This window comes from Mustela lutreola, chromosome 6, assembly GCF_030435805.1.
Source record: "Mustela lutreola isolate mMusLut2 chromosome 6, mMusLut2.pri, whole genome shotgun sequence".
Lineage (NCBI taxonomy): Eukaryota > Metazoa > Chordata > Mammalia > Carnivora > Mustelidae > Mustela > Mustela lutreola.
In genome coordinates this window covers 147,504,258-147,523,558 of record NC_081295.1, presented here as the reverse complement: position 1 = coordinate 147,523,558, position 19,301 = coordinate 147,504,258, and the positions used below count along the sequence as shown (strand labels likewise).

Below are 19,301 nucleotides of genomic sequence, written 5' to 3'. Positions count from 1 at the left end.
TTTTATAAGAATATTGGTATTTTAGGGGCACCTGGGTGGCTCAGTGGGTTAAAGCCTCTGCCTTCGGCTCAGGTCATGATCCCAGGGTCCTGGGATCGAGCCCCGCATCGGGCTCTCTCTGCTCAGCAGGGAGCCTGCCCCACCACCGCCTGCCTCTCTGCCTACTTGTAATCTCTGTCTGTCAAATAAATGAACAAAATCTTTAAAAAAAAAAAAAATGAATATTTTGATTTTATGACACTTCTCTGAGCCAGGAGCCACCGACAGAGGGAGGGGGCATATCTGAATAACCTTTGTGATTCCTCCAAAATCTCAACAATGTATCCACAACACCTATACAGAATGGAAACAGCCTGGTAACTTGATACAAGTTTATCCCAGTTTTCTGTGTTCAGATCAGTTTTCACTCCTCTGGCTGCCAGTCTGCCCAGTGCTGGCCCAACCCATCCCTCCCAGTAGAGTTTTGCCACCCTTCCCGTTTCGCTCTCATTTCTGTTCAGGTTTGGCAAGTGGAACTTAAGACTGGTTCATTTCTCTCAATGTTACCAAGTTTTGGACATCCCCCCCCCTTTTTTTCCTTTTTCATTTCTCCCCTTTTTACATTAGCCTTTAATTGGGTCAGGGGCACAGTACCAAGTCAAATGATCATGCTTCGTAGTGAAGGACCGGGTTCTAATTAACAACACACTGCCAGAAACTCTTGTGCAGGAGTCAGAGGTATGACCCGTTGCACCCCCCACCCCCAAACCATCACTCGCCAAACTTCCTCCAGGAAGGAAAGACGGTGAAGCAATTAATACTCATTCTGAGACGACATGGAAAAAATGAACTTGATATTGAGCCAGAATTACTGTAGCTCCAAAACTACCTTCTCTCCAATCAAAATCCACACAGAGCGCAGCCAAGGAGAAACAGAAGCCAGCATAACCTCCCAAGTGGTATAAAGTGAAGTCATTTTCCAATCACAAACGATGTGATCACAGAGGAGGGCATCTCCAACCCACAGAAACTTCTCTGCTGTCACCGGCTCAGAACGACTCAAATGTACCAGGGGGCAAGTCAGGTGTGCGCCACAATAATAAGAGTTTCTGTTATATTCGAACTGCCTTTTTTTTTTTTTTAATAACCGCTTTACTGAGATATAATTACGTACCACACGATTCACCCATTTAGAGCACACAACGTGATAGTTTTTTGTCGTGTAACGTCGTGTAACTGCCATCACCATTTTAAAAACACTTGTCATTCCCACATGCTTGGACCCTCACCTTCAAACTCCCACCCCCCTGCCTTAGGCAACCTCTCCTCTGCTTCGTCTCTGTAGGTTGGCCTATTTTTGCCATTTCACCTAAACAGAAACATATTTCGTGTGTGGCTTTTTCACTCAGCAGAATGTTTTCAAGGTTCGCCATCCGTGTTGTCGGGACTTCATGTCTTTTTACAGTTGAATAATAGTCTGTTTTGTGGACAGACCAGATTTTGTTCATTCGTGCACCGGCTCACAGACACTCAGATGGATGGTTTCTATCTCTCCCCTCTGATGAATAACACCGCTACGAACGTTTGCGGGCAAGTCTCTGTGTGGACACCTACTTCTGTGTGTGCGAGGTCTACACCCAGAAATGGAACTGCTGGGTCCAGTCGCAACTCTGCTATCTGACGTTCTGAGTAAGAGCCAAAGTAAGTGCCAAAACAGCTGTGCTATTTTACATTCCCCCCAGCCATGCGGAAGGGCCCCAGTTTCTTCACACCCATGCCAGCGCTCATTAGGACCTTTCTGATTACAGCCTTCCTAATGGGCATGGTGTTTACTCAACTCCAAAACAACTCATTATAATTTGATGTTTTTCCTCCCGTCAGAGGACTGTTCGGACTCGAGGCACCCCTTGCAGGAAACATAGGTCTTCCACAGGCTCTCAGGATGGAACACAAAATTTTTCAAGAGGGGAAAAATTTTAAAAATTGGATCCAGGGGCGCCTGGGTGGCTCAGTGGGTTAAAGCCTCTGCCTTCGGCTCAGGTCATGATCCCAGGGTCCTGGGATCGAGCCCCACATCAGGCTCTCTGCTCAGCAGAGAGCCTGCTTCCTCCTATCTCTCTCTCTCTGCCTGCCTCTCTGCCTACTTGTGATCTCTGTCTGTCAAATAAATAAATAAAATCTTAAAAAAAAAAAAAAAATTGGATCCAGAACAGGTTTTCCCAGCAATGACGAAGAGCAAGGGCAGGGCCCACGACAGGCTTTCCACAGGTCTCTCTCTGGTGACTCTGCAGGTCTGTTCACTGCCAATTCAAACCTTTGCAACCACCCTGAAGTGTTTCTCCCCTCCCCGCCCCCCCCACGAAGAAACGTAACTTAGAACCAGGTACAGTCCTACCTGCAGACACTCTGGGTGATGAGCCGCGAAGAGCTTCCAGTCGTCCAAGGTGTAGTGCTTGTGAATTGCTGTGAACATGGAGTGCTAGGGAACAAAACAGACTTCCTGTTAGGACAGGAAGTCAGGCCAGCCCGCTCTCCACCCTGCATGGGCAAGGGGGGACCCAGCAACACAAAAGAATGGGTATAGGAACCCAGTTCATGCTTCATTTACTTTAAATATGCTGAACAGACAAAGGAGTCACCAGTAAAAACACAGAACCATGTTCTCCGTTCTCATCTGATCAGACAACCCTGATCCAGGCCTCAGGAGGCTCTGCCGGGAGGCCCGGGAGGGAAAATGAAGGGTTCCCAGGGCCTGGTCCCAGCCCCACTGCCCAGAGTGGCAGGCAGCAGGTACCCTGCCCCAAAGAGTGTCGAGGCCCAACTGCTGTTGGGCCAACCCAAGAGAATCTCTACTCATACCTGAAAGCTTGCCTTTGTGTTCACAGTCTAAACATGGCTTGCTAAAAGCTAAACCCAACAGGCGGTTGGTATTCTTGAGGGAGGGAATGCGACAAATCGTAATCCCACACCTATGACTACCGACCCAATCCAACACTGACATGCTTTGTGCCAACACTTCATATACCATCTCATTGACTTTGAGCAACTTCCTACAGTCACACTAGCTGTGCAGACAGAAATAGAGCGTAAGCAATTTAGAGACAGCTTGGCCCAAAAGGGGCAAAGGCCAGAATCAAACTCAAATCTGACTACAGAGCTCAGGCTCCTTCCCTTCTCCTAACTTCTCTGGGTCCGTTTCCCCATCTACACTTTTCCATTCTAAAATCCCGTGCCTTTATGAATTCGCATTCAATCAGTGGCTCCTAGAGGCAGAAAATTCACAGTGCACATGCACATGGCTTCAGGGTACACTGTTTTACTGTGTTTACAATGTCCATGGTCTCAAACCCAGGGAGTCCTTCCTGTGAAAATGGGCGGGATGTAGCAAATTTTACACTTTTTAATGGACTCCTAACTCGAGATGGGAATTAATCTGGACAATTTATTTGCTCCCTGATTCCACCCACTTTCACACTAATACATAATTCATTGGTAGCAATGGCTGATCACAGAACAGAGCAAGGGAAAGACAAGGAGAAAAAAAAAATACAGATTTCTTAACCAATTAATTTATTAGCCTCCGGGCCCAAGCTCAGTGGGGGCTGTGGGCTGACAGAGAGTACAGCTGATCACGGAATCAGACAGACCACCCCCTACTCCATTTTTCGAATTCATCATAGGTTTGAAAATCTTCCTTCTAATCACTGGCTAATAATGAATCCTAGCACCTCCTGGGATCCCACAGTGAGAAGCTCTTTCAACTAATTGGATTTCTCTTTCCACTTGGCAGGCATTATCGATGCAAGAAGACACATACCCACTGTGCAGATCAGAAGCAAACATTTCATATCGAGGATGAATAAGATGTGTTGGACCTCAGACCCAGCCTTATGGGACAAAGGTCCTGCCCACAAATGGCTTTTCCTTTATTTTTCCCAATGCCAGGACACCAACTACTCCCTTTAAAGGACATGAGACTGGTAAGTGGCCAGAAGGACCTTGAGCTTCGACTGTTAGCTATCAGTGTGAGTTGGGAATTATTCCCCAAATCAGTCTGAGTTTGAATCTTGGCTCTGTCTCTACTGGACTAAATGTCCTGAGCCAAGGTACCTCTCCTTCGTTCTGTAAAAGGAACCCACCCGGGGAGGCTGTGACAACATTACATATCTTCTATCTACTATTTGGCACTTAAGTTCTCAATAAATGTTTTGTAGTAAGTGTTACTGCACAGACTGCCCACAAAGCAGTTCTGCCTTAATTTCAAAGACAAGGTCGTTCTTCTATAACATGACAGCAGTCTAACTTTATAAGATCTCTAGTTTCTCAAATTATCATGAACATTTTCAAGCAAGAAAGGGATGAAGATCCGGAGCATCTCATTGACTCTGAAGTCCACACTCCAGCCATCTTCTGACTGCAAATGGAAGATAAGAAGTGCCCCTCAGCATCCAGAACTAACTAGTATGGGCAATGAAGGACCCAAAATATCTCAATTTTCTCTCTTCTTCCTTGTCTGAACACGTCTAGGATAGGCCCCTGACAACGTGGCCAGGGTCAGCAGCAGAGGGAACAAAGCCTACCATCTTACCTGGGACATCACCACTGCCATCTCGAATGTCCCCACGGTGTCCATATTGGCCACAATGATGGGAATCCCTGAGTAGGTCTGCTTCGAATTTCGAAACGTGAAGGTACGCTCAAGATCCACCTGTTGGCAAAAAGGGAAAGTAAGTGGTTTGTGAAGAGTCTGGAGCAAGGGAAGAACAAAAAGGAAGTGCGTGGCCCTTGGTCCCTTGGTCTCTTCGGGGCTGAGCTCCGTGTTCCAAAAATAGGAGAGTTCCTCAGGAGACCAAGTGACAGGTTGTCATTCAGGGACAAAGCTGAACCGGCCTCGTCAGGATCCTCAAGCACCAGTACAAGGCTCCAGACAGTGTTCCCTAAAGACAAACCTCGGAACCGGAAGTTTGTCTCCTTCAGTAGCCCCTCCCCCTCCTCACCCACTGCCACCCTCTGTCCCCAGCCTGATCCATCCTGACCCAAAACACCCAAATCCATGCTATCTTCCCTACTTTCAAGCACCGGAGGGACCATTCCCCTTCTGGAAAAACTCCCTCCATTCTTCCCTGCCAAGCATGGTTTTCCCTTTCATTCTTAGAACCAGACACTCCCGATTCACCCCACAGTGATGAGCGGCAAACCATTAATCCCTTAACCGTGAAGGAGAGGAAGTACTTACAACCACAGGTCCTCCGCGCATATCAACGCTTGCTCCTTTGACATGCAAATATTTGGAAGGTCCTCCCATTTTCCTCTAACTCCAACTTCAAGGCATTTGTTTTTTTTTTTTTTTTTTTTTAAAGATTTTATTTATTTATTTGACAGAGAGATCACAGTAGGAGAGAGGAAGGGAAGAGATCACAGAGAGAGAGGAAGGGAAGCAGGCCCCCTGCTGAGCAGAGAGCCCGATGTGGGACTCGATCCCAGGACCCTGAGATCATGACCTGGGCCGAAGGCAGCGGCTTAACCCACTGAGCCACCCAGGCGCCCCAACTTCAAGGCATTTGTGACTAAGCTGGGGCGCTCAGGAACCCAGGGCAAGAGCCAAGTCAAGATGGCGAGCTCAGCCAAAGCTGCGGGCGAGGGCCAGGCGTCAGAACTCCTTCAACCCAAGCAGATCCAAGACTTGTAGGCTCATGGATCCATTCTCCACCCTTTTGTGGCCCCCCTTTTACCATAGGAAGGCCACTCTTCCCCCACCCCACCCCAAGGCTCCACTGTCCAGGTTGGTTTCTGGCTGGGTTCAGCCAATGAAGAAACTGGGCAGGACACGGAAGAACAGTGTGGGACAAGGTGGGGACAGGGCGGCTGTAGGTAGTCAGGGCATGTCTCTCGGAACTCTTCAGCCTCCGCCTGCATGGTCTCGGTTCTAGCTTTTGCAAAGTGATCCCAGGACTTGGGCTCCAGGAACATCACCTCCTCCCGTTGGGAAGTGGTTTTCCACTCTTGCCAATCTCTAGCGCCCCAGTATCTCATAGAGCCTGCCAGCGGAGCTCAGAGAGCTTGCATTAAATTCCCTGTTTTACATGATCAGCACTGTCCGTCCCCTTGGCTGGACCTGGACAGGCACGAGGCCATCCTGGAAGTGGGCGCTTCCCCAAAGGAGAACCGGCGGGAGACACACAGGCGCGCATCTTCAGTTTCTGAAATAACTCCGACTCCACATTAATAGCGGCTTCAGGAGTCCATCAGCAATAATCATTTCCGACCAGGGTTGACCTCCCCTTCCCCCATCCCTTTTCATTTGAGACAACTTTCACTTTGCCATCACGTGTCAAAAACCACCAAGGGACACCTCGGGCCCTTTAGCCTTTCCACACACCTCCATTGCTCTCTATGCAACTCTGCGTCCAGAAGGCTTCCTGGGTGAATGACGTCATAGGTTTTTCTGCTGCAGCCTTAAAAGCCAAGATGATGGCAAATGAAATGCAGTCACCGCCCTAGCAGGTGGGGCAGCTCCTCCCCTCCCCTGCTTCCTTCATTAGGATTCTTGGCTCTACTTCAGTGAAGCAAGCTCGATTTACATTCGGAAAGCTAACTGAAGGAGTCTATTAGTTGCAACTTTCTGTGCTGTTAAGGGCACTCTAACATTCTGGCATTGAGGGCTTAAAATAATCAGAATAATCCTAGGTCTCAAATGACTCATACTTCTCCCAAGATGCTTGGGGAGGGCTGCTACATTCTGCATCCAGCTGAGCTCACAATGGGTTTTTCCTGGCACCCCAAACCAATAGAGAGCTCTTCAAGGAAAAAGGTCAGCCTTCACAGTGGGCTCCTGCCCCTCTTTCTAGTCTTTATGTGGTAGATTCCACACAACCCCTAATTCTAAGAATGAGAACTAAAAGGATCTTCCCCAAGGAAGAATAAACTATTGAGATTACATAAAAATAAAAAGCTTTGGGGCACCTGGGTGGCTCAGTGGGTTAAGCGGCTGCCTTCGGCTCAGGTCATGATCCCAGAGTCCTAGGATCGAGCCCCATGTCGAACTCCCTGCTCAACAAGGAGTCTTCTTATCCCTCTCCCTCTGCCCCTCTCCCTGCTTGTGCTCTGTCTCTCTCTCCCTAATAAATAAAATCTTTTTAAAAAGCTTCTGCACAGCACAGGAAAACAATCAGCAAAACAAAAACGCAGCCTATGGAATGGGAAATAATATTTGCAAATGACATATCCGATAAAGGGTTAGGATCCAAAATATATAAAGAACTTATAACAACTCAACACCCCAAAAAGGAATAATCCTATTAAAAATGGGCAGAGCACCTGAGCAGACATTTCTCCAAAGAAGACACAGAGATGGCCAACAGACACGTGAAAAGACGCTCAACATCGCTCATTATAAGGGAAAAGCAAAGCAAAACGACAAGGAGGTATCACCTCACACCAGTCAGAATGGCTAAAATCGGAAAGGTGAGAAACAACAGATGTTAGCAAGGATGTGGAGAAAAAGGAACCCTCCTGCCCTGTTGATGAGAAGGCAAACTGTTATAGCCACTGTGGAAAACAGTAGGGAGGTTCCAGAGAAACTCAAAAATAGAATTGCCCTAGGACCCAGCAGTTGCATTATGGGGTATTTACCCCCCAAAATACAAAAACACTAATTCAAAGGGATACATGCACCTGTATGTTTCTAGCAGAATTAGTTCCAATAGACAAATTATGGAAACAGCCGACGTGTCCACCAACCAATGAATGGATAGAGAAGACGTGGGTGTATGTGTGTGTGTGTGTCTGTGTATGTGTGTGTATATGTGTGTGTATGTATATATATAAAATGGAATATTACTTGGCCATATAAAAGAACGAACCCTTGCCATTTGCAATAACATGGATGGAACTAGAGAATATCATGCCAAGTGACATTAATCAGAGAAAGAGAAACACCATATAATTTCACTCATATATGGAATTTAAGAAATACAACACATGCACAAAGGAAAAAGAGAGAGAAAAAGAGACAAACCAAGAAACAGATTCTGAATTCTAGGGAACACATTCAGCGTTCCCAGAGGGAGAAAGTGGGGGGGGGGGGACAGGTGATGGGGAATAAGGAAGGCACTTGCTGTGTTGGGCACCACTGACATACGGAATCACGAATCACTCTATTGTACACCTGAAATTAATATTACACTGTATGTTCTCTATGCTGGAGTTAAAATTTTTTTTAATTAACCTATTAAATTAAAAGTTTAATTAAATAAAAATTAAAATTAAAAATTAAAATAAAATTTTAAAAAATCTTAGTTATCTTCCCTCATCCGCACAGGCAAAAAGACACACACATCCCTCCCCCCCCACGCCCCCCCGAATACACCACTTGTTCACCGAGAGAGGTATTTTAAATATTCCAGCCTCCCAGGAACAAAACTTGGCATTTAATCTGCCACAGCTGGTCGATGCACCAAATATAGCACCTTCAAGTTCCCACTCCACTCAGCCTGATTTGCAAGGGAACATAAAGTCATAAACTACCCCTCCTCCACCTCAAAAACGCATGGTTTTGCCGCCCTTTATGCTCTCCCCGAAGCACAAGCCTTTTACACCATGTTCTACCCTCCCACCTGACAAACACAAATTTCATTAATCAACTGGAAAGTACCAGGACACAGTATAATGGGGAACCAGCGCCTGGACTCCAGTCCACACAAATGCTGACATGCACATAAGGACACTCCAGTTCTGCAAACCAAGCTCCCCACGCCCACACACAGCTGCCACTGGGCCACTCACTGAGGTCGGAGGTGAGCACAGCAACAGCATCTCAGGTCCTTGGGAAAACCCACCTGGAGCCCTTGCCAGCCTTGGAACTAGCTTGAAGTCATCTGAGCAAGGGAAATCCAGGATCCCAAGTACCTGGAAATGACCTAGAGAATAAGCCTGGTCCTCCAGTCCCATTCAGTGAGGAGAAGGGTACAGGAGACCAGGAGGGTCGTGTGGGGTAGGAGCCTCTTTTGCCTAGATCGGTAGGTGGTACGGATCTAAGTAATGCTCTGAAATAAATGATGATCTGTCTCACCTGTAAAAGGTAAGTTTACAGGAGACTCCCTCCCAGCTTTATAGTCCTCGAGGCTGAAAAGTGGGGAAGAAGTTAATGTCTGACCAAGGGGTAAGAATGATATTGTACTTTCAGGGCAATGCTGGTGTGGGCTCCTGCCCAGCCTTCTGAACGTTCTGCCCCCTGCAGGCTTCACCACCAGCTGGCAGGATCTGGAGAAGTTCATGCAGCTGTGCATGATCAGAGAGCCCCAGGTTCCACAGGTGGGAAAGACTCCAGCGGCTAGCCCAGCACATCTGTGTGCACATCAGAATCATTGTAGGATGCTTTCCAAAATACACACACTCATGCTGCTCCAAACCTAGGGAGAGCCTTTATGTTGGAGACAATATGTATATTCGGGAGCGAGAGGTTCCCTAGAACAATCTGACCCCACACCCTCTAATTCTACAGAGTAAAATTTATAGAGGCAGTTACGGTTTGCAATGTGTCTTCAAAAAAAGATGCCGAAATGCCAAACCAGGGTTATCTCTGAATTGTAACAGGGTCTTTGCTGATGATCAAGGTAAGACGAGGGGGTCAGGAGGGTAGGGTCCATCCCCCTATGACTGGTGTTCACAAGGTAGGAAAATGTGGACACAGACACATAGAAAGGGAGAAAAGGGTGTAAAGATCAAGGCAGAGATAGCAATGATGCCTCTGTAATAGGCAAGGAACACTCAAGAGAGCAGGTAAACAATCAGAAGGGAAGAGAGAGAAATGTAACAGATTCTCTCCTGCAGGGATCAGAAAGATCCAGCCTGTGGATACTTCGATCTGCGGCTCCTAGCCTCCTGCACTTTGAGACAATAAATTTCTACTGCATAAGCCCAACTGCTTTGTTACACAAGGCCCCCTGAAACTAACACAGAGCCAAGACACTAAAATAGCACAGAGGTTGGACTAAAACCCAGGTCGGCATGCTCCCAGCCCTACATTCTCTCCTGCCATGCTCTGATCCCCTGTGGGCCAGCCTGCTGTGGACCCCCAGCCACGATTCCAATTCCCTGGATCTGCCTCTCCCTGGTATTTAAAAAAAAAAAAAAGAAAGAAAGAAAGAAAGGAAAAAAAAATCACTAATGAGTTTTAACATTGTGTCGAGTCTTCTCTGTCTTAGGACAAGTGGTCAATTTTCTGCTGCAAATTTCTTCGTTGTCAGATTTCCCAAAGTAATGGCTGTGTTATTAAGTTTTTGTTTCTTGTTTTAAATCTTACCTTGGGTTCAGGGCTCCAGTGGGACACCAGAGTCAGGAATGGGTTTTGAAGAACAGAGCAGGGAGTTAAGGAATGACTCAATCTCTCCAGTGTGTCAGATAAAGACAAAATTCTTGCTTCATCAACAAACATGAGACTTCTTTTGAAAGGCTGACCCAAATGCCCCCGTGCAGCCCTGCAGGACTTTATTCTTACGTGGCCAGGGCTTGTATGGACAGTTGAGAGAGAACCTCCTACCTGGTACGATCACAATAAGGCCACCTGAGCCACCTCCACTGGTACCCAGGTGCTGACCTCAAATCCATTTTATAAGACGCCTGCAGAAAAGTCCCTCCAGGAGTCCTAGAATGTCTAAGTGGGAAACTATTCTGCCTTTCTCTCCATTTCCTGCTCACTGCCTGATGATCCATGAGCAAACCTAGCTCTCAGCAAAACTGCTGCAGTGATAAATCTTGTCAAGACTCAAAACCCCCTTCCCAGCCAGGTCTGTCCTGGCGGGCTATGTTTTCTCTCTCCCAACTCCACGCTGCTCAGCTCTCTGGTTCAGCTCAAAGGCTGCCTTACCATTTTTGCATGCAGATATTACCTCTGTCGGGGGACAAGAGTTCTAGACTTTTATCTGATTGCACAATGAAAAGTTTTGATCATCGCCCTCTGAGAAATTTCAGGTATCCACAACAAACAGGGCAAACACTGATTAGAAGCCTACTCAGATCCAGGGCTAGCTAGATCCCTCCGACATCACCGAAGCAGGCAGACTATGGGAAGCAACCAACCAGGCACCTACACGGTTAGAGGAACCAACTGGAAAGGTTATTCCAGTTAACTCTGTTTTCCAGGCACGGAGCTGGCAAGTGCCCATAAAAATGGAAATATGAAAACATTTCTCAAGGGCACAGAGTTCTCAATGTAATGTGTACATGGAGACGGAAGGTGCCACTGGAAGTTGGGACATGAATGGTTTCAATCAGCCCAAAGTATGAAAGGAAATGATGCATGACATCATAGTAACCTCTGGAAAAGAAAAATTCACTCTATTACATAAATTCTAAATGTTTTACCTTCTTGAGATGCTTCCCAGCTCAGAAAATACATATGATTTATCATTGTTTTAAGCACATCATTTTTCTTAAAATTAAGTTTCTCTCTCCTAAGTGAATTTTGAACAAATACTGAAAGAATAGTGAGGCCCCCGCCACATTATTACTCGTCTGCCCAGAATCCCCACGTCTTGTCTTGTTCTGGCCTTAGGTACAGCCTACCTGCCACCCAAACTTTTTATTGTTTTTTCAAGGGTCCTAGGGCCTTTAAGGATGTGATGAAGGAACGGATGAGGGTTAACCATTCCTGACCTCTGGCCGACCTGTCCTGTCTCACCCTCTCTGGGTCCAGCCGCCACCCCTCCTGCTTGAGATGGTGACTTGTTCTGGTCACTGGCTAGAAGAAGACGCTTCCTCAAACCAAACCAGCCCTCGGCTGGCAACGCCAGGCACTGCAGTCAGGCCTGGGCACAGGCGGGCAGCTGAGTTCCTTGCAAGGGAATGTATTTATGATCTTGTGGAGCAGAGCGTTTGGAAGGCTGTGCTGGCTCTGCTTCCTCTTGTTTACTCCCGTGGCCCAGCCTCCAGATGGAGTCATTTTCTCACCTCCTTCTCCAGCCCTTGAAAGACCAGGCAAAGCCATGGTCACCAGCACACCCTCTTGCCCCGGGGGGGACTCTGCTTTTCTGAGCAACTAGTTTATCCTTCAGACTTTCACCTTCCTCATCCCCAGCAGGGCTACCACTCGCCCTCTCCCAGGGGGGCTACTGCCAGCCCAGGATCCACCTGTTCCTCAGGCTTTGATCTCCACAACACAGAACCAGCCGAACTATCCAGGGTGTCCGTTTGCCTCCCACGCCCATACCCCAGAGCTTTCGGCTTCCCTAGAACTGGGCAGGACTGCAGCTGTCCAGTAAGCGGGGTGCCACCAGGAACGAGTCCCCAGCCTCACTCCCAACAAGGTCACTGAAAAGTGGAAAGTAAACCCTGAACTTTTGCCACCCTGAAGCCCGTTTTTTCAGACATTTAAAAAAAAAAAAACTCCCTCGCTGGACCTGATACCAGAACAGCTGACAGGAGAACTGGGCTGGACTGCAGCTGCCCAGTAAGCGGGGTGCCACCAGGAACGAGTCCCCAGCCTCACTCCTGGCCAAGGTCACCGAAACGTGGGAAGTAAACCCTGAACTTTTGCCGCCCAGGAGCTTGTTTATTTGGACATCAGGAAAAAAAAAAAAAAATTCCCTCGCTGGACCTGACAGCAGAGCAGCGAGGGGCAGTTCTCCGCACCAAGAGCCAGTGCCAAAATCACAAAGCTGTCCAGTCGTTCGTCTTCTCCCTCTACCCCTGGGCTCCGCTGGGTCAATTCCTTCCTCTATGCACCCCCCAACCACCACCACCCCCAAATCAGTTGGCCACTTGATCTTTCTTCCTCTGTGGTTTGGTCCACTGTGGACTTCCCCTCCGGCCCGCCCGACCGGACGCATTTATAATTTTACACCGCAGCAGGAGCAGGGTCCCTCAAGTCCTGGCTGAGAACCAGCAGGCTTCCCCCTTTCTCAGCAGGCGGGGAGGGCCCGGGAGGGAGGGCGAGGGTCTGCATCCCATCCCACAACACAGACACACGGAAAAGCCGGCAAGGTTAGCCCAGCCCGCCTCCTTCCACCGGCCTCTCGCGAGCCACCCGGAAAGCAAATCCCACCCCACTGCGGCTTTCGGAGGACCCCACCTCGGCGCGGCTCCTGAGGCTGCTCCGCTTGGGTCGCAGCAGGACATCCTTGAAGTCCAGCTTGAGGTCTGCATCTATGCGGGGCATGGTGCGGATCTGCACGCTGAGGCCCGCGCGGCTGGGGCTGGCAGCTCCTTCCTGCGGCGCGGGCGCCCGACGGGCGGGGGGGCGGGGCCCGGGCGTGGGAGGCGCGGGGCGGGGCGTGCGCGGGGGCGGGGAGGGAGGCGGGGCTCGGCGTGCGGGGGGGCGGGGCAGCCTGCGGGGGGGCGGGGCAGCCTTGCGGGTGGCTGCTCCGGAGCGGGTGGGGCGCGCCACGCTGCGCTGGGGGCCAGGGGGGTCCTGCCGCGGCGCTCCGCCCGCCTTTCCCGGCTCCAGCTCCCAGCGCTGGGGCGGTGGTGGGGAGGGGAGAGGGGTCTGGGGGGTCCGGCGGGGTAGGCACAGCCCGGTGGCTCTGATGTCTGCCAGCGTTGACATTTTTAACAAACCTCCCCCCTCACTCCCGCTTACAAGCCTTGGCTCGTTGTGGTGGCCGAATTGGCGGCGGTCGCGGAGGAAGGGGGAATGCGCACCGTGGTGGGGGACACCGAGGTTCCCCCACCCCCACCCCACCAGAGAGGAGACGTGGCGGCGGTCGCGGAGGAAGGGGGAATGCGCACCGTGGTGGGGGACACCGAGGTTCCCCACCACCACCACCCCACCAGGGAGGAGACGTGGCGTATGACCCGAGGGAAAAGGCCGCCCCCTGGGAGGTTTCGTTTATTTTTCTAATTTCAAACCCAGTGTGCGGGTCTAGTGCTGAGTCAGACCTGGGGCAGGCCGAAGAATGAACCCCCGGGAAAGGGGGTGGGCAGGTCAGTCTGTTTGGCAGCGGTGGGGACGACACAATTTCTGTATCCCCCTTTTGGATTTCAAGGGTGTGTTTGTTAGAATAAAAGCAGGGAAGTGTATAGGCAACGCGGATCCTGGAGGTTGAGGGACCCGAGTCTGCTCTGCAGGTTACCTGTCCCGTCAGTTTATTTTTTTTTATATTTATTTTTTATTTCTTTTCAGTATCCCAGAATTCGTTGTTTATGCACCACACCCAGTGCTCCATGCAATCCGTGCCCTCCATAATACCCACCACCAGGCTCCCCCCAACCTCCCACCCCCACCCCTCCAAAACCCTCAGTTTGTTTCTGAGTCCGGTTTCTCATGGTTCCTCTCCCCTTCCAATTTCCCCCCAACTCAATTCTCCTCTCCATCTCCCCAAGTCACTTTATTTTTAATTCACTTGGTGACCTGACTCTGAGGAGCCTTAACTATAGGTTACAGATACGTTCGCTTAAATGCTTGCTCTACACCTTCTCACTCAGACCAACCCACTGAAGAGGAAGCCACTCTGCAGATCAGGCAAACGAGGGTAACATTAAGGAAATGACTTTAAACAAAAAAAAAAGGTCAGTCTTTTTTAAAAAAATTTTATTTATTTATTTGACAGAGATCACAAGTAGGCAGAGGGGCAGGCAGAGAGAGAGGAAGGGAAGCAGGCTCCCTGCTGAGCAGAGAGCGGATTGGAGACTTGATCCCAGGACCCTGAGATCATGATCTGAGCCAAAGGCAGAGGCTTTAACCCACTGAGCCACCAGTGTTTAAAACTCAGTGTGATCTTAAATAAAGCTAAGTCCAAGACCCCTCTCTGCCTGGATTCAAAACCTGATCCACCGCTTTCTCCTTAAGGGTGACCTTGGGGAGTCACTTTATTTCTTCAAACTTTAGAGGTTTTTTATAGGTTAAATAGAAGGGAAGAAAAAAGCTTTAGCTTTGTCATGTCCCAGCCTTTTAGGAGAATTAAATTGTGAGCGTGTGTGTTTGCGCAAAATTTATATACCCTGAATTGTTGGCTCAATCTATGGGGCTCCTGAAACTCATATAACACTGTATATTAACTACCTGGTATTAAAATAAAAACTTAAGAAAAAAATAACTAAAGTGTGCTGAAACAGGAGTAAACCCAAATTTATGTCCTCTACTTGCTCAGTAAACCATAGCTAGTTTTTTCCGGTCACATGTTAGTTACATTATGTGCCTTACGCTTTTTAGCCTCAGACTAGGTTGCTAACCGCAGAGGCAGGAATCAGCTTCACTTTCTTGTGGCTGTCTGCAGCCTCCAACTGTTGTCGGTGAACTCCTGTCGCCTAAGGCTGATGGGAAAAATACAGACCTATGCTCCCTGAACTCAAAGGTCTGGGAATGATAAGGACCTTCCCCCATTCTCTTCCTGCCCCACAGGAAGTTCTTGAAGTTTCAGGGAAGGAAATGAAACTTATCAGGGAGAGAATGAAAGTAACCATACAGAGTTGGGCCAATGGAATTGTTAGGACCCTGGTGAAAACTAGGTCTGATCTTGAGTTTGTAATTATAAAACAAAGTAAGGGGCGCATGGCTGGCTCGGTCAGAGGAATATGTGACTTGATCTCCGCTTTGTGAGTTCAAGCCCTGCATTAGGTGAGGAAATTACTTATTTTTTTTTAATAAAAGCAAAAGAAGATTTTTTAGTAAATAAATACCAAAGTAAAATATAATTACTGTATAATATGGTTATTTAAAAGCTATTCTCCCAAAAGGGGGGAACAAAACCCTAAACCTGTCAAGGATCTGCCCCTGGGATATAGTATAGGGGTTGGGGGGAACTTTATACTTATTGTTACCTATGCTGTCTTAAGGGAAAAACATCCTTCCCCTTGAGCTTGTTCCTTTGCCCTAGGGATAGGACCTCTCCTCTTGGCTTCTTGACCACTGTCTTTCTCTTAGAACAGGGACAGAAGCTTACTTCACACCGTCCTTTCCCTCTCCTTCTGGAAAGTTCCATCATACCTGCTCTATTCTCAGGCACAAAACCCTACTCCTGTTAGAGTCAGCATGACTCCTTGAATCACCCACACCCACCTAGACTCCTTTAAAGGTCCTTGGCACCTCCAAATAATCCTGCTGCACTTCTCAGTGCTCTAGTGATAACAACAAAAGCCACCTGTCCATACAAGGACCTCATGTAAAGGTTCTAACTCCCAACACAGAAAAATTCCTAAGAGATGGACTAACATTGTATTGTCTAAGAGTCGAGTGGTACCAATGACCTAGAGCTTCTGGAGCGGGTTCTCTGGGAGACCATGCTCCTTTATCAAGATCTTTGGAGATCGGTATCATACCTGACATGTCACCATCCACACTCCACAGGGACCAGGCATGAGGTCACACCCAAGCCTGTATTGCAAATAACATCTCTGTGCTGGGCTTCTCAAGTGGGCTTTGATTAGGGCTAAGCAGAAACAGAGCAGGGGTGAAGGTAAATTCAGAAGGTCTTAGGGTATAAGAACAAAACCACTGCTTCTGATTCTCTCCTTCCCTCCAATTCTTCACCCTTCAACACGGTACAGCCTTCCCCTTACACACACACACACACACACACACACACACACACACCACACACTCTTGAAACACATTGGTATCTGAACCTTTTGAATGGTCAGTAACACTAACATAATACAATTCACAGCAGAGGCCACAGCTGACAGCCCATGGAAAGTATGCTTGGTTTGGCCAACAGAGAACATTTTAACATCTTTGAATTAGTTGCTAACATTTAGAAATTGAGAATTTTTATATTGAAAATCCGAATGACTAGCTCACCTTTAGAAATTGGAAGGTCTGTCCCAATCGGGCCATCAACATCATCCCATCAGAAAAACACCATCTGCTAGAGGTAATCAATCTTGTCCCCTGAGATGGGTGGGACAGGTGGTCTTTAATGCAGGAAGAATTGACCCAGTGCTCCCGCCACATACACAGCCACTTAAGTTCTCAACCCCTGATTAATAATATATGCTGAGAATAATGCTTCACTCTGTACAGAGAAAGTAAATGTAAATTTAATTTGCTTGTCTTTGGGAGCAGAGAAATTTGTGTGCACATGTGTGCATGCTTATTTAATTTAATTTTCCCTAGACGACCCAATGGCATCATGATAGAATTTAGACTGCTAGATATGCCAAAACAAGGGGATTTGCCTGCAGGATACAATTTTGCCTTTAAGATAACACTAGAGATTAAAACCTATCACCATACTGTTCTAGAGGTTGTTATTATCACGGCAAGCCAAAATTAGTCTGATATAATTATCATCCTGGTGATCTCATTTCTTTTTATTAAAATCTTCACTGTCAGACGTCATGTACAAGGGCAGAAAATAATCTGCAAATTAAAATTTCCTGCAGAGTTTTCCTTTACATGTTAACCTGGCCTGGAGCCAGTTTATGGGAAATGTTTTCTTGCACATTTTTCGCGGAGGTAGGTTCTCTACTACTTAACTAAATTCTGGTTCCAGCTTAGAGAGTGTTATCTGACATTGCTTTGATTTTGCTTTCCTTGATTTTGCAATAATTTCTACCTCTGAAGTTGACTTTCTTACAAAGTCAGATACCTTGAACAATCTGATAACACTTAGGCCAAAATTGTTGTATTTTCAGATAAATACAAGCACATGCTCACAGGTGATCATTTCTGTTCCCTCCCAGCCCCATGTAGGAGACCTTCCCGTCTCTCCTTTGGGTGTGAGGGCCTTGTGAATCTCTGGCCACAAACTCCATGTGCCAGAAATCTGTTCTTTACTTTCTTTCAGATTACTAGGACTTAAGTTTCTAGCTCCCTGTCTTTTTTTTTTTTTTTAATTACTTATTTATTTGAGTGAGAAAGAGAGCAGTGCAAACTGATAGCAGGGAGCCCGATGCAGAGCTCAATGCTGGGCTCGATCCCGGAACTCCAGGATCATGACCTGAGCCAAAAGCAGATGCTTAATTCAATGAGCCACCCAGGGACCCCTCTAGCTCTCCCTCTTGCTGAGATGAAGGCAGGGATTCATCTCCAGTTGTCTCTGGGCCTCTCCCATACCAGGTGTCGAGGTCTTGCAATGACAAAGGGTGGAAGTTGGCTCTCCATCCATCATTGGCCACACTGGTGGTCCCACTTTCTTGGTTCCCAAAGTCCCTTATGGTCCGTCCTGTGACTTGGATGCTTCTTTGCACTTGTAGCAAAGGAATTTTGCTGAGTTTGAGAGCCCTAGGCTTGGGGTTTCCTCCTTGGTCTCTGTACCACACCTCCCAGGGACTGATAGAGGGAAGGACAGGTTTGCAGAAAACACTGCCTCCTTTCCTATATCCAGAAGAATATCTCCCCTTCTCCACCTCACCCATATTCTCCCTAAAGTGCTGTTTTTTTTCTCATCCACTCCCCACCCCTCAGGACATGCAACACAATCTTCTCCTCGTGTTTAGGCTTTCATAAAAGGCAGGAGGAGTGGTGGGTTTTTGCTTTCAGTTCTATAAAAATTCCCTAGGTAAGAAAACAGCAAGAACTTTGATGTGTGCTTGAAATGAGAGAATCAAAAATATACAGAGAACAAATTACAAATCAGTAGTTCGGGAGAAGTATCTGGCTATAAGATATGTTGGATTACCAACATACAGCTAATAGAGGTGACATTTAAGTAAATTTTCTTTGGGAAAAAAAAAGGAAATAAGAAAAAAAAAATAAAATGGAAGTCATTTATTCTATTCCTTCTAAAAGCTTAAAAAAAAAAAAAAAAAAAAAAAAGCTTTTTGACCAACCTTGAGCCTGCTAACTATTCTAGTTAGCCTATTTGAATGTATCAAAGCAAATGAATGCAGTTATATTTTATTTTTTATTTATTTTTTAGATATTTTATTTATTTGTTTGACATAGAGAGAGAGACAGCAAGAGAGAGAACATAAGCAGGGAGAAGCAGGCTCCCCATCAAGCAAGGAGCCTGATGTAGGGCTCGATCCCAGGACCCTGAGATCATGACCTGAGCCGAAGGCAGAGGCTTAACCCACTGAGCTACCCAGGCGCCCCTGAATATTTTTTTTTAATGCTATTCCACTATTCTTTTTCTTTCCTCTGTAAATTATACATGTTTAAAAATGTATTTATCTATTTGAGAGAATGAGAGAGTATGAGTGGGGGGAGGCACGGAGGGAGAGAGGGGAAAGCAAACTCTCTGCTGAGCAGGGAGCCCGATGTAGGGACCTGATATCCAGGTCCTGAGGTCATGACCTGAGCCAAGGCAGACTCTTAATCGACTGAGCCACCCAGATGCCCCTAAAGTGTACATTTTTTAAAAGGTCATATGGGGTGTTTCTTACAGCCAGGTTTATTCTGGGACCATTTGCATTCTTAAAGTATTGGCCCAGAACAGCATGTT

General features: G+C 47.4%; 1 protein-coding gene across 1 annotated transcript in view; it reads right to left on the bottom strand.

The window, feature by feature from the left end:
• Window positions 1–13,216, bottom strand: part of GMPR (guanosine monophosphate reductase) — a 41,383-nt gene extending 28,167 nt beyond the window's left edge. Inside the window, exons 1-3 of the mRNA XM_059179411.1 lie at window positions 13,049–13,216; window positions 4,568–4,687; window positions 2,375–2,458 (exon numbers count right to left, since the gene is read on the bottom strand). Of these exons, the coding sequence (XP_059035394.1) occupies window positions 2,375–2,458; window positions 4,568–4,687; window positions 13,049–13,135 (291 nt within the window). The 5' untranslated portion in view covers window positions 13,136–13,216. The remainder of the gene's footprint in view (window positions 1–2,374; window positions 2,459–4,567; window positions 4,688–13,048) is intronic.
• Between the last annotated feature and the right edge of the window lie 6,085 nt (window positions 13,217–19,301).